Source organism: Chrysemys picta, chromosome 22 (genome assembly GCF_011386835.1).
Source record: "Chrysemys picta bellii isolate R12L10 chromosome 22, ASM1138683v2, whole genome shotgun sequence".
NCBI lineage: Eukaryota > Metazoa > Chordata > Testudines > Emydidae > Chrysemys > Chrysemys picta.
This window is the reverse complement of record NC_088812.1, coordinates 17,121,178-17,133,879: the sequence shown is the minus strand read 5'-3', so window position 1 is coordinate 17,133,879 and position 12,702 is coordinate 17,121,178. Positions and strand designations below refer to the sequence as shown.

Here is a 12,702-nt window from a genome sequence, read left to right as displayed (position 1 = left end):
TGCTATCCACCGTGTAAACAACATAGCCCAGGCCCAGGACAGTGTGCATGGAAGGTGTATACCTGTGTATGCCCATCAGTGGGTGAGTGGCTGAGGGCATATGCCCTGTGTGTGTATGTGTCTTGGGGGAGGGTGTGTGTCTGGTCTGTATGCCTATGGGGGGCGGGGGGTGGAATAGAGGTGCATGCCATCTGTGTGGGGCGGAGGGTTAAGGAGATGCATGTCCATGAAGGGGATGGGGGGTAACTTAAGGGCTGCACACCCACCCATCCGTGTGGGGCTGGAATATCTGTGTGGGACTGGCGTGACCACATGAGGGCTGTGCTCCTAGCCTGGGGGCAGATGGGGGGCATGGCCAAAGCACACTGCATTATGGGTATTCCCTCCTCCCGGAGCCTCTAGGAGCAGAGGGCAAGTTAGAGCAGCCCTGAGGCTGCTCCGACAAGAAGGGGTTGGGACTGATCCCAGAATACAGGGCACACAATTTATTGATCACAAGCAGCCAACCAAACCGGAATGGGGCTCGATCCCTTGATCTGGGGAACAAACCCATGGCCACAATCATGCAGACATGGCTTCTGGCCAAGCCGCCTGCACCCCACTCACACGCTGGATGCCGTGCGGCGTACACCCCTCCTGCCTGCCGGGGGTATGGACAAGACCTGTGTCAGCTCCATAAGGGGCCAATCGGTTCCCACTTGCGCTCAGGCAGCTCTGATCCCATCCAGCAGGGGGCAGCGGCAGGTTCGAATCCGGCCCAGGTGGGGGTGGTCGGCTGGGCAGCAGCCCAGCCGTGTTTATATACAGCGCCAGCAAAAGCTGGGGTGACACAGGCGTGGCACCATCCCTGCCCCCAGAGTTCCTCTCCCTCCGTCAGTGCCAACCCGAGGCCCAAGGAGCATTCCCAGGCACTGTGGCCTGGTGGCGGGTGAGAATGGGGGCAGCACCCCTTGCCAGCTCAGCACACCCCCGCCGGCAACTCGGCTCCCAGGGACTGGAGCCGCTGGCGGGCGCACTCGGCCGTCAGCCGGGCCTCGGGGTCGGGGTCCCAGCAGTCCTCCAGCAGCTCCCGCAGGCAGATGGCGACCTAGGAGAGAGGGGTCTCTCAGGGTGCAGGTGGCTCCGGACCCCAGGCTGGCTGAGGGGTCACCCTGAGAGAGAACCTGCTGCAGCAGAGACAAGACCCTCACCCCCACCCTGCTCACCTGTGGGGCTCAGGCCAGGGTTGTAAAGCCCCCAGGGAATATAATAAAATCTGGGGGGTCGCCAAAGGGTCTCACTACATAGATGTATTTACCGCTGGCCTTTAAACCAACAGCAGAGCTAGCTGCGTCTTTCCTCCCCTCTACTGCTCCTTTATCCCTTCCCCCTAGAGTCCCCCCAAACCCCTTTACCTGGCCTGTCCCCCTCCAGGAGTCGGGGATGGCTGGCCTCCTCCTCTCCTCCACGGCCAGTCTCCTCAGCTCCCCATACGTGGGACTGCTGCCCAGCTCCGCCTCGTAGGCCAGCTGGAAGGGAGGGACCCCGCAGTCTAGGGGAGGAGAGAGTGGGACAGGTGGGGGTCAAACAGCCGTGGCTTCCATCCAGCCCAGCCCCTAAGATGACCTGGGTACCAGCGACTGGCTCAGTGCCTGGGCGCGTGTCGCCTTCAAGTGGCCAGCAGAGCAGATAAAAGTCCAACTACTGCTGCTGGCTAATGGGGATTCCCCTTGGATCCAAGAGACCTGATTCTCGGCACACTCAGGCTGCACTGACAGCACAGTGGGGATATGTGGCCCCCTGGAGAGTCTCCCCCCAGGCAGCAGGCTCCCCAGTTGGTGTGGGGCTGGCGTGACCACGTAAGGGCTCTGCTCCTAGCGCCAGTGCAGGGGGCAGAGCAGGGCATGGTCAAAGCACACTGCATTATGGGTATTCCCTGCCTCCCGGGGCCCATTGGAGCAGAGGGTAAGTTAGAACAGCCCTGAGGCTGCTCCGACACCAGAGGTGTGGGACTGGGCCCAGAATACGAGGAGCACAAACTTGTCCCTGCCCCCCCCCCCTCAGCCCAGGAAGGGGGTAAACGAGAATCAGCCCCCCTGGATTTGGAGTGTATGGAGCTGCAACTCTGGCCCCAGGGCCCCCTCCCTCCTGGGCAGCTTGGCTCACTGCTCCTAGGAATCAGCCCGTAAGCAATACCCCTTTTCCCCTTCCCACGCCAGCCGGGGGCAGGCATCCTCCCCAGGGGCTGAGCTCCCAGACACCTCCCCAGGGCAGGGACCACTGTGCAGCGCAGAAGGTCCAGTGACAGGTGAGGATGTGTGTGTGGGGGGTGAGAATTTGCATGTTATTTCTCCAAACTTCCACCAGGTGGCAGCCTTTCCAGCACTTTATTTGTCTGTGCTGCCACCAGGGAGAGGGGGAGGCTCTTGATTTGATAGTGCATGGGGGGAAGGGGGGGGGGTACAGCAGGGGGGAGAGAAATTCTTGGCGCGGGGGGTGTTGAGGCTTTCTAGGGATGGGGGCTGCATACAGCAGCACGGCCATGGCTGGGGGAAGTGGGCTGAGCAATGGTTAAGCTGGGGGGCATGAGGAGCCATGGGGTGCAGAAAGGGACCAGTGCAGGCAGGACAGAGGCCTGGGGGATGGGCTCCAAGCCTGGATCCTGCCTGGCATGGCCTACCTGGGGTCCAGGGGGTCACGCCCAGCGCCGAGCCCTACAGCCGCTCACCTGGGGAGAGCCCCGAGCATCTCGACAGGATCTCCCAGAGCACCAGGGCCAGGGAGTAGATGTCGGCCTGCTTCAGCGCGCGGCCCCAGACCTGCAGGTCCAGGCTGTCATCCAGGATCTCGGGGGCCATGTACCGCTGGGTCCCTGCCTGGGATCAGGCAGGCAGGTCAGCGCCAGCCGCCGACCACCAGCCGTTCACGTGCCACGCGAGGGTGAGCTTCCCCATGCTAGTGCAACCGTCTGCATGTGCCAGGGCTGAAGTTCCCATGCGTGTACCCGTGAACAGGGCTGATTCATACCAAATGGGGCTCCCAGCCTCCCCTCAAACAGCCTCCTTTCCACGGGCTCCCCTACCTCGCCCCCCCCACCTCAATGCTCAATTACGTTCTGACACGCTCACATGTGATCACACACATCCCCCCGTGCGCTCATATACCGGGGAGCTCAGACTCCCCCAGCCTCCACCTTCGCCACCCCCATTAAAACTTCCCCTCTCTGCCCTAGATGTGTGTGTGGGGGGGTATCACGGACACACACACTCCCAGCTCTCCAGCTGGACTCACCGCCCAGATCTCTGAGCCTTGAGTACAAGTGCTGCTGCACACACACAGACACACACACACGCAGACACACACACACAGACACTCACACACACACACACACACACAGACACACACACACACACAGTTCCTACCTTCCTGACAGCAGCTTCCATGCGGCCGCCGCCCCATTGCTCCAGGCATGCGGGCAGCGCCGTGGCCAGGCCGAAGTCGCTGATGGCGCAGCTCTGGTCCTCCCGCACCAGCACGTTCTGGCTGCTCAGGTCCCGGTGTGCCACGCTGGGTTTGTGCAGGCCTGGCACCGAGGAGACACGGGTTAGGAAGGGTCCAGCTGTGTGCGTGTGGGGGGGGAGCCATTGTGCCCCTTAGTGCCACCAGAGGGCAAGAAGGGCCGAATCCTGGCCCCCCCACCCTACCCCTGGGATAGGCACGGAGAACGGGACATTGCAGAGACTGCACCAGCTCGGCTCATGGGCCTAGTGCACTGGACAGGCTGGTGGGGCATGGGGGACCCTTGGCTGTGATTGGCTAATGGAGGGGAGGACTGACGGGCCATGTGTCCTATCCCCACCTCCCAGCTCCTGTGCTCCCCCTTGAGGATGGGCGAACTAGCCGCGCCGAGGCGGTGGGTGGGGCGAACTCGCCACATTGCGGCCGGCTGGGCACCAGGAGTGGGGGAAAGGGGGCTCGGGCAGGGCAAGGCGTTGCCCCAGGGGCCTGCTGCTCCCCCTGCAGGGCTCCAGGAGCCAGGGAGGCTCTTACCGTTGTGCCAGAGCTCCTCGTGCAGGAAGGCCAGCCCCCGGGCCAGCGACAGGGCCAGTCTGATGGTGGTGTCCCAGGTGCTGACGTGCTGGCTCAGGAAGTGTCTCAGGGAACCCTGCGGGCAGACAGAGCCCAGCTCAGTCGGACCCCAGGCCAGAATCACAGGGGCCCGTCAGATGCAGCCCTGACCCCGTGCAGTCTGCTCACCAGGACCCCATTCAGTCTGGCTGTGAAACTCCAAGTGGGGAGGGGGGCCCGGGTCCTTCCCCTGGCTGGATCCATCCCCCTGATGGGGAGCGATGGGATGATTCCCCAGCTGGACCCATCCCCCATCAGGAAGAGTTTTCTGAATACACTAAATTCTTTCTCTCCATATCTGAGAACAGGCAGAATCCCGGAGCAAAATCTCCTCCTTGCCCGTGCACAGGTACTCAATCCCCACACAGTTCTGCACATGCCCAGCAGAGGGCAGTGGCATCACCCCCCTCCCCCCCCCATGCCCAGGGCTGGCTGCGGGGTGAGCACTTACCGCTGGGTAGAGCTGCAGCACCAACAGGCTCCCTTGTTCCCCGCGCACCCCTCCTCGCCCAGCCGCCAGGAGCCGGGCCACGTTGTCGTGGTTCATCAGGGGCAGGCTGTGCACGGACCACTCGGCTGCAAAGTGCTGGGAGCAGGCGTCGGGGAAGGCCTTGATTGCGACGGGCGTCTGGTGCAGGGTGCCCTGCCACACCACGGAGAAGCGCCCATCCTGGAGCACCTGCGGGGGACAAAGACAGCTAGGGTGACACTCTGACCTGCCTCCGGGCTGCCCTGGCACCGGGGGTGGGCAAGGGCAACCTGGGATGTAGAGGGGACCACAGAACCTAGCCATATCCTAGGTAGGGCACTGCTGCGGGGAAGCTCACAGCGCTAGTGTCCCAGCTGGGCACTGCTGCGGGGAAGCTCGCAGCGCTGTGGAGTCCATGGCCGGGCACTGGTGCAGGGATGCTTAGCAGCGTGGATACAATTTATTTTATTTTGTTTAACTCCCATGGGAGTTAGGTTCTTAACCTTTGAAAATACCTGTAGGCACCTATTAGCATCTTTAGATGCCTAAATACCTTTGAAAGGCTCCAGAATGACCAGAAACAATCCCTCAATTCACTAACGACAGATCATTCTCCCACTGTTGAATAAGCCAGTTAGTTTTGAATGCAAAATGCGTTTGGATAAACTTAGGGTTTGGTCCTCTTACGTATCCAGGGCATTTAAGGAGTTTAATTTCACTAATCAAAACCTTTTCAAATGCCGATTTTGTGCATTTTTACTGGAATGCCAATTTCCATCCAGATGCAGCTTGCAACAAATCACAAGTGACCAATCATCTGTTAGCAAATAAGAAACGTGTCCTTGGCCGTTTCCGAACATAATCCAAACTGTCAAAATTAAGATTCTCACTAAATAAATGCTAAGCTACATAACTGCTTAAATAAATGTGTATAGATATAACGCGTCCTCCGGTTAGCAAAGAGAAGGACCAAATTTAGAGAACAGGCTATATTTAGTAGCGAATCGACATGTTTGAATGGTCACCCACCAACCAGAACGAACCGTTGGGAAAAGAACTAAAAAATACAAATGCAAAACGCAATTAAAATCAGTGATTTAAGTCAAGGTTTCCTGCTTGGTGATTTAAATCAAGATTAAAATCCGTGCTTTAAATCAGTCCACCCTGAAGCTTGCAGCAGTGGAAATCCTGCCTGGCACTGCCCCAGGGAAGCTCGCAGCTCTGGAGCCCCCGCCTGGCACTGCCAGCACAAACACCTGCTTGCATGGGCCAAGACTGATCCGCCTCCTCCCGCAGCTCAACGGGGACATGCCAGGTGATGCTTGCTGTCCCCCCTGCAGAACCAGGCTGCAACCCACACGGACAGAGGCGAGACCGAGGCAAAGGCCAGTTCGTGCTGTCAGCCCCAACGCAGCCACCAAGTGAGACCTGGAGGAACTGGAGCGCGGGCAGCTCCTGGCTGGGGAGTTCCCTCTCATGGCTGGAATGGGGGTCTATGGTGACTTTGGTCAGCTCGCCGCTCTCCTCCTGGCACAGCAGCACTGCACAGACCTTCACCCTTCTCAGCACTGCGGAGAGAAAGCGAGAGAGATTCCCCCTGCAGTAACACAGGGGACTGGGCCGAACGCCCAACCACGGTGCAGTGCCCTGGGACTACCACACAGAGCTGCAGGGCCCACGGGCTGCTCAACATAAACCACCGGGGTGTGTGTGGGGGGGGTGGCGTGAGAGAGAACGTGTGTGGGTTTGTCACCAATCAACCCACGGCATGTGTGTGTATATAGACAGTCAGACAGACAGGGTGAGTCATACACTAACCCAGTATGTGTGTGTGTAGAGTGAGAGAGACAGACTGTGTGTGTACAGACAGACAGACAGTGTATACACAGATAGTGTGGGTGTGTATGTATGTGTGAGTCAGACTCAAACGCAGAGTGAGTGTGTGTGTGTGGAGAGAGAGAGAGACAGATGGTTTGTGCATAGATAGACAGTGTGGGTGTGTATGTTTGTGTGTCATACACCAACTCAGTTTGTATGTGTGTATATAGAGAGACAAACAGACTGTGTGTTTAGAGAGAGACAGACTGTGTATACAGACATCCAGACTCTGAGTGTGTGTGCATGTGTGTGTGTATATAGAGAGAGACGGACAGACGATGTGGCGTGTGGAGACAGATTGTGTAGACAGACAGACAGACGAACTGTGTGGGTGTGTGCGTGTTTCTGTGAATTGTACACCAACCCAGTTTGTGTGCGTATAGAGAGACAAACAGACCGTGTGTGTGTGTAGAGAGAGATAGACTGTGTGTGTTGACAGACCCTCTGTGTGTGTGTGTGTGTGTGTGTGTGTGTGTGTGTGTGTGTGTGTGTGTGTGTGTGTGTGTGTGTGGAGAGAGACAGCCTGTGAATACGGACAAACCACGTGTGTGTGTGTGTGTAGAGAGAGACAGACTGTGTGTGTTGACAGACCCTGTGTGTGTGTGTGTGTATAGAGAGACAGCCTGTGAATATGGACAGACCACATATGTGTGTGTGTGTGTGTAGAGAGAGACAGACTGTGTGTGTTGACAGACCCTGTCTGTGTGTGTGTGTGTGTGTGTGTGTGTGTGAATCGTACACCAACCCAGTGTGTGTGTGTCAGGCTGTGCGTGTACCTGCGTGTGAGGCAGAGGCAGGGACTGAGGGGAGAGGAACAGGGAGTCTAATAAATACTAAGAACCCCCGCAGCACCCCAAGCCCTGTGATTTTAACAGGCCGCTTGAGCTGAAGGGGGTTCCCCACTGGGGCTATCGGCGTTGGGCCTTGGTCAGAATTCCAGCTGCGCCCACTAGAGGGCAACCTGGGTCCAGACTGGCGCAGCAGCCCTGATGCTGCCTCCAGCAGAGGGCAGCGGCGTCCATGGGCAATTAACTGGCTTCGTGCCCCTGGCCAGGGCGCCCCCTGCTGGCTGGGACCAGGGACCACAGCCCCATTACAGAGCCACTCCTTCCCTCACACGACTGGGGCTTGTGCTAATGGGGCCCAGGTTCCATGGCTGGGACGACCAGGAGACCCGTGATGGGGGGCAGAGGGTGACATCTCAAACCCCATATTCCCCGCTGGGCCGAGTGCCTGGAGGAGCCGGGCGGGGGGCGGGGAGGCCATACCTAGGAAGGCCAGACAGCTGAGGAAGAACAGCAGTGAGCAGGCCACGGCGATCCAGGTGGTGCCCGTCGGAGCAGACCCAGCCGAGGCTGCGGACAAGGCGGGGGGGGGAGGCCGAACTGAGGACTCAGCCCCAGACACGGCCCGGGGTTAGATGAAAAGGACGCCCAGGATACTGCTCCCGCTGGGGCGTTGGGATCCAGCCGTCGCCGGCTTGCCCCCTTGGGTGCGCCCCCCGGCACCAGGTCCACCCCCGCGCTAAATGTCCTGAGCAACAGCGCTCCCAACCACTCCCTGGGGGCACCATTCCCAGTCGGACCTGTCCCCCCCCTCCCCCGTCAGGGAACGGGGGCCCCCTAGCCTGTCCCCTGGGGGGCAATTCCTCACCCGGATGCGGCGTGTCGGGGTGCCCACCACCCCCAATGTTCAGCCTAAGTGACCCTTTTCTTAATCAACTCCCATGACCCCTCCCATCGCCTCGGGGCCCAGTGGCCACCTCTCCCAACTAGCCACTAGCCAGCCCCCTCCTGGAGCAGAGAGGCTGAGGAACCGGACGGGGGCTGCCGGAGCCCCTCACATCTGGCCCTCGCTCCCCGTCCCGCCCATGGAATGCTCCTCTGCTCGAGTTTTAATTAAACTCCAGGAGAAAGGACGGCTTCCCCCCCCACACACACACTTCTGTCAGCTGCCAACATTCCTGTATCCTCCCTATGCTGCAGCCCATCAAAGCCGGTGGGGTGGGGAGCTGGGTCGCGGCACTACAAAGCTAGGTGGGGGGGACCCAAGCCAGCCCCAGGAGCAGGGCAGTCAGATCCTGGCCTGGCCAATTCCAGCTCGGCATCCTTCCTGGCAGATGCCAAGATAGTCTCCTTGCAGGGAGTGGAGTCTAGTGGTCAGAGCAGGGGGCTGGGAGTCAGGACTCCTGGGTTCCATTCTTAGCTTGGGGAAGGGAGTTGGGTCTAGTGGTTAGTGCAGGGGAGCTGCATCTCGGGGCAAGGCACAGGGGGCTCGTCCCGTCCCTTTCTCTCCAGCCCGCAAAGTGGGGTCTGCGACTAAGTGCTTCCTCCTGCTGCAGGAATGAATGAACCGGAGATGAGAGGGAAGCAGCGGGATGGAGGGGTGCAGGGAGAGCCGAGGGAATTACCCCTCCTTTGCTGCACTGTGCCACCCTCCACTGCCCCTTTGCCCCCGCTGCGCCCTGCTGCCCTGTGCTGGGGGATGAGGCTCCAGAGGTCCCCGACCCCTGTTTTGCTCACAGCCTCCCCCCCCCGAGAGCTAACATACTGGAATCAGACTGGCCCTGGCTACAGCATCAAAGACCTCAGGGGCCAGAGCTCGATCCCTGATCTCTTCCCTGCCCTAGGCGCTCTCACTGGGGAGCCAGGCAGAGGCTCGGCCAGGAGTCCAGCACGGGGCCCTCGTGCCTGATCAGGGCAAACCGAGGCCAGGAGCCCACACCAGGGGGTCAGGGTTTGGCACCGTAGGAGCAGCCACTCAGAGCACAGCCCCCCTCCCTGTGCTGAGCCCTCTGGGTCAGCCCCCCATCCCGCAGCCCTGGCCCTGGGACAGAGTAAGAATCAGGATTTGAACCCCTACTCCCCGGCTTTAACTACTATACACCACTTCCACCCGAGCTGGGAATAGAACCCAGGAGTCCTGGCTCCCCATCCCCCGGCTCTAACTACTATACACCATTCTTGCCACCCTCAGAGCTGGGCATAGAACCCAGGAGTCCTGGCTCCCTATCCCCCGGCTCTAACCCACTAAACCACACTCCTCCCCGAAACTGGGTACAGAACCCAGGCATCCTGGCTCCCTCCACTAGACCCCACTCCCCACAGAAAGTCCAGCAGCCCCACGTGGCAGCTGCTCGGCAGGACGCGACATGGGCAGCATCGCTGGGTCAGACCTGGTCCCGCCAGCCCAGCCCGGTCCCGTGTGAGCGCCGGGTTCCCCTGCCTCCCAGCTGCTTATCAGGGTGACTCAGAGCTCTGGCGCTCGCACTCCCCTGCCTGGCTCGCCTCCCCAAGGTCTGTGGGGCAGCGTCCAGGCCAGAACATCCAGATAGCCAGGGTCTCCCCCAGGACTGCGCACCTGCTGGAGGGCAGGGAGAGGAGATCCCGGCCTTCATGGGTCTGGGGGGGGGGGGGGTTACACACTGACTGCCCCATGCTAAGCAGGGTCCTTCTCCCAGCCTGGGGTGGGGGGAAGTTTGCAGAGGGGATGCACAGAGGAGACTGGGATGGGGACACTTTGGGGAGCGGAGCAGAGCCAGACCGGGAGGGGGGGGGAAGGGGATGCATGGGACAGACATGACAGGAAGGGCCAGGGCAATTATTTATGCTTTATCTTGTGTCTGGCTCAATTTTTTTTCAACATGCGCCCCCCCTGCCGACTACCTCAGACATCTCCCTCCCCCAGCTCTACCAGTGCCCCTCAATCCTGACCCATAGCCACCTGCTAATCCCACCCTGGCCCCCCCAGCTCTGCCAGTGCCCCGCAGTCCTGACCCGCAGCCTCCTGCTAACCCCCCCTGCCTGCCCCCCAGCTCTGCCGGAGACTCTCAATCCCAACAACCCCACTCCGCTCCCTCAGACATCTCCCTCCCCCAGCTCTGCCAGTGCCCCTCAATCCTGACCCGCAACCTCCTGCTAATCCCACCCTGGGCTCCCCCAGCTCTGCCAGTGCCCCTCAATCCTGACCTGCAGCCCCCTGCTAATCCCACCCTGGGCTCCCCCAGCTCCGCCAGTGCCCCTCAGTCCTCACCCGCAGCCTCCTGCTAACCCCCCTGCCCGCCCCCCCAGCTCTGCCGGAGACCCTCAGTCCCAACATGCCCCTCACTACCTCAGACATCTCCATCCCCCAGCTCTGCCAGTGCCCCTCAATCCCGCCACCCTCCTCCCTGCTACCTCAGACATCTCCCTCCCCCAGCTCTGCCAGTGCCCCTCAATCCCGACACCCTCCTCCCCGCTACCTCAGACATCTCCCTCCCCCAGCTCTGCCAGCGCCCCTCAGTCCTGACCTGCAGCTCCCTGCTAACCCTACCCTGGACCCCCCCAGCTCTGCCAGAGCCCCTCAATCACGACAATCCCCCCCCGCTCCCTCAGACATCTCCATCCCCCCGCTCTGCCAGCGCCCCTCAGTCCTGACCTGCAGCTCCCTGCTAACCCTACCCTGGACCCCCCCAGCTCTGCCAGAGCCCCTCAATCACGACAATCCCCCCCCCGCTCCCTCAGACATCTCCAAGCCCCAGCTCTGCCAGTGCCCCTCAGTTCTGACCTGCAGCCCCCTGCTAACCCCACCCTGGGCCCCCTGTCCCCCAGCGATACCTCACCTTGCGGCGCTGCAGGGGCCCCAAGCTGGCTGACGTTGGCATTGCAGAAGTCGGAGCGGCACAGGCAGCGCTGGAAGATGACCCCGGCGGTGTGGACGGGGCTGGTTTTGCAGGCTGGGGAGTCGCAGCCATCTCGGTCGCTGCCCCAGCAACCTGGCCTCCCGTAGAGAGACAGACAGACAGAGCCATCAGGGAACTGAGTCCCCCCCGCAGCCTAATCTCTTCTACCCCACCCCAGCACAACTCCCTCTCCCAGCAGTGTCCTGGGGTGCCCAAGCTCTGACCCTGCAGCCACCTGGGGATGGGAAAGACCCTCCCCCCTCGCTGGCCTGAGCCAGCCGCAGCCCAGTTGGACACGGGAGGCAGTCTGAGCAGGGGGCAGCCGCCGCACAGGCCTTTCCCTCCATGGGGAGTTGCAGGGGCAATAAACCCACCCGCTGCTTTTAGATTCACTTTTCACAGACACATGGGAAGTGAGTCGCCCAAGAGGTTGGTGCCAAAGCCAGGGATAGAACCCAGAAGCCCTGGGTCCCAGCCCCCCCGCTCAAACCACTAGATCCCACTTCCCTGAGAGAACCGGGGATAGAAGCCAGGAGTCCAGCCTCCCAGCCTCCCCTGCTCAAACCACTAGACCCTTCTCCCCTGGGAGAGCTGGGATAGAATCCAGGAGTCCTGACTCCCAGCCCTGAGAGACAGAGCCAGTCCCAACGCTCTAGCCACCAGACCCCACTCCCTTCCCAGAACAGAAATAGAACCCAGGCATCCTGCTTCCTTGGGGTAACCAGACGTCCCAATATTAGGGGCTTTGTCTTATATAGGCAACTATCTCCCCCATTTTTCACACTTGCTGTCTGGTCACCCTATGCCACCCCATCACTTCAGCAGCCCCTCACCTTGCATCACCGCTTGGAGCCGGCCGTGGCTTTGGTTCCAGATCCCAAAGCAGCAGTGGCTGGAGTGGCAGAGGATGGTGCTGTGCTCAGCGCCCGCCAGGAGACGCCCCTGGTGCCGCATGGAGCCCTGCAGGTTGTGGGGGGTCTCATAGAAGACGCAGCTCCGGTTCCCGCTCACGGTGCCTGGAGAGACACAGGTGGCTCAGCTGAGTGGGTGCAGGACATACACTCGCTCTCTCCCTCCCACACCCCCTGGGGGCAGCAGCCTGGCCCTCCACCCGTCTCCCCCTGCCTGTGCAAGCCCTGCTGCCATGGGGCACTAGGAGAGCACGGGGGGCCCCCCACCCTGCCCCGTACCCAGCAGCAACCAGAGGCACAGCCCCCGAAGCAGGCGGAGGGCCCGGGGACACATGGTCACCCCATCCAGCCAGTGGTCCTTCTTCCAGCACCTGGAGCGCGCGTGTGAGCCCAGCTGGCCCTCCCCCAAGGCCCAGCACAGGTGGGAAGGACTTGGCCGGCTCCATGCGTGGGATGGGGCCGAGACACTGTCAACGGGATGCAAAAGGAGCGCAGGGAAGGAGGATGGCGCTCCCCCGCGCCCCGCTCTGATCCTGCTCCCACCCTGAGACTCAGCCCACATGGGCTCTGCTCCCCACCTTGGCCCCTGGCCTGCGGGCTGGCACTCAGCCCAGAGCATAGCGTATCCTGCTGGGATATCAGCGACTCTTGCCTGCTCAGAGCCTGCTGGGAGCTGG

General features: G+C 61.0%; 1 protein-coding gene across 4 annotated transcripts; it reads right to left on the bottom strand.

Moving 5' to 3' along the window:
* Positions 1-470: 470 nt before the first annotated feature.
* On the bottom strand, positions 471-12,459 carry AMHR2 (anti-Mullerian hormone receptor type 2). 4 transcript variants are annotated; one of them, XM_024109899.3, is made up of 11 exons: positions 12,305-12,459; positions 11,948-12,130; positions 11,055-11,207; positions 7,723-7,809; positions 6,005-6,144; positions 4,559-4,786; positions 4,030-4,144; positions 3,402-3,562; positions 2,708-2,855; positions 1,395-1,531; positions 471-1,087 (listed from the first exon to the last, which is right to left on the bottom strand). In XM_024109899.3, exons 1-11 carry the CDS (start codon positions 12,357-12,359, stop codon positions 959-961), a joined length of 1,536 nt encoding a protein of 511 aa, XP_023965667.2. In that variant the 5' UTR covers positions 12,360-12,459; the 3' UTR covers positions 471-958. The 4 variants fall into 4 exon arrangements, with proteins under 4 accessions (XP_023965667.2, XP_023965668.2, XP_065431570.1 ...); XM_024109900.3 differs by lacking the exon at positions 7,723-7,809; XM_065575498.1 differs by lacking the exon at positions 1,395-1,531 and having other exon boundaries at positions 661-1,087.
* Positions 12,460-12,702: the final 243 nt, after the last annotated feature.

Bases quoted from the DNA above. Each gene is read 5' to 3' on its own strand.
- AMHR2 (XM_065575498.1), bottom strand. From the start codon at position 12,359: ATGTGTCCCCGGGCCCTCCGCCTGCTTCGGGGGCTGTGCCTCTGGTTG. The intron at 12,131-12,304 runs GTACGGGGCAGG...GTGTCTCTCCAG, and splicing joins GTGCCTCTGGTTGCTGCTGG to GCACCGTGAGCGGGAACCGG. The intron at 4,787-6,004 runs GTCTCACTTGGT...TGTCCCCCGCAG, and splicing joins CCGCGCTCCAGTTCCTCCAG to GTGCTCCAGGATGGGCGCTT.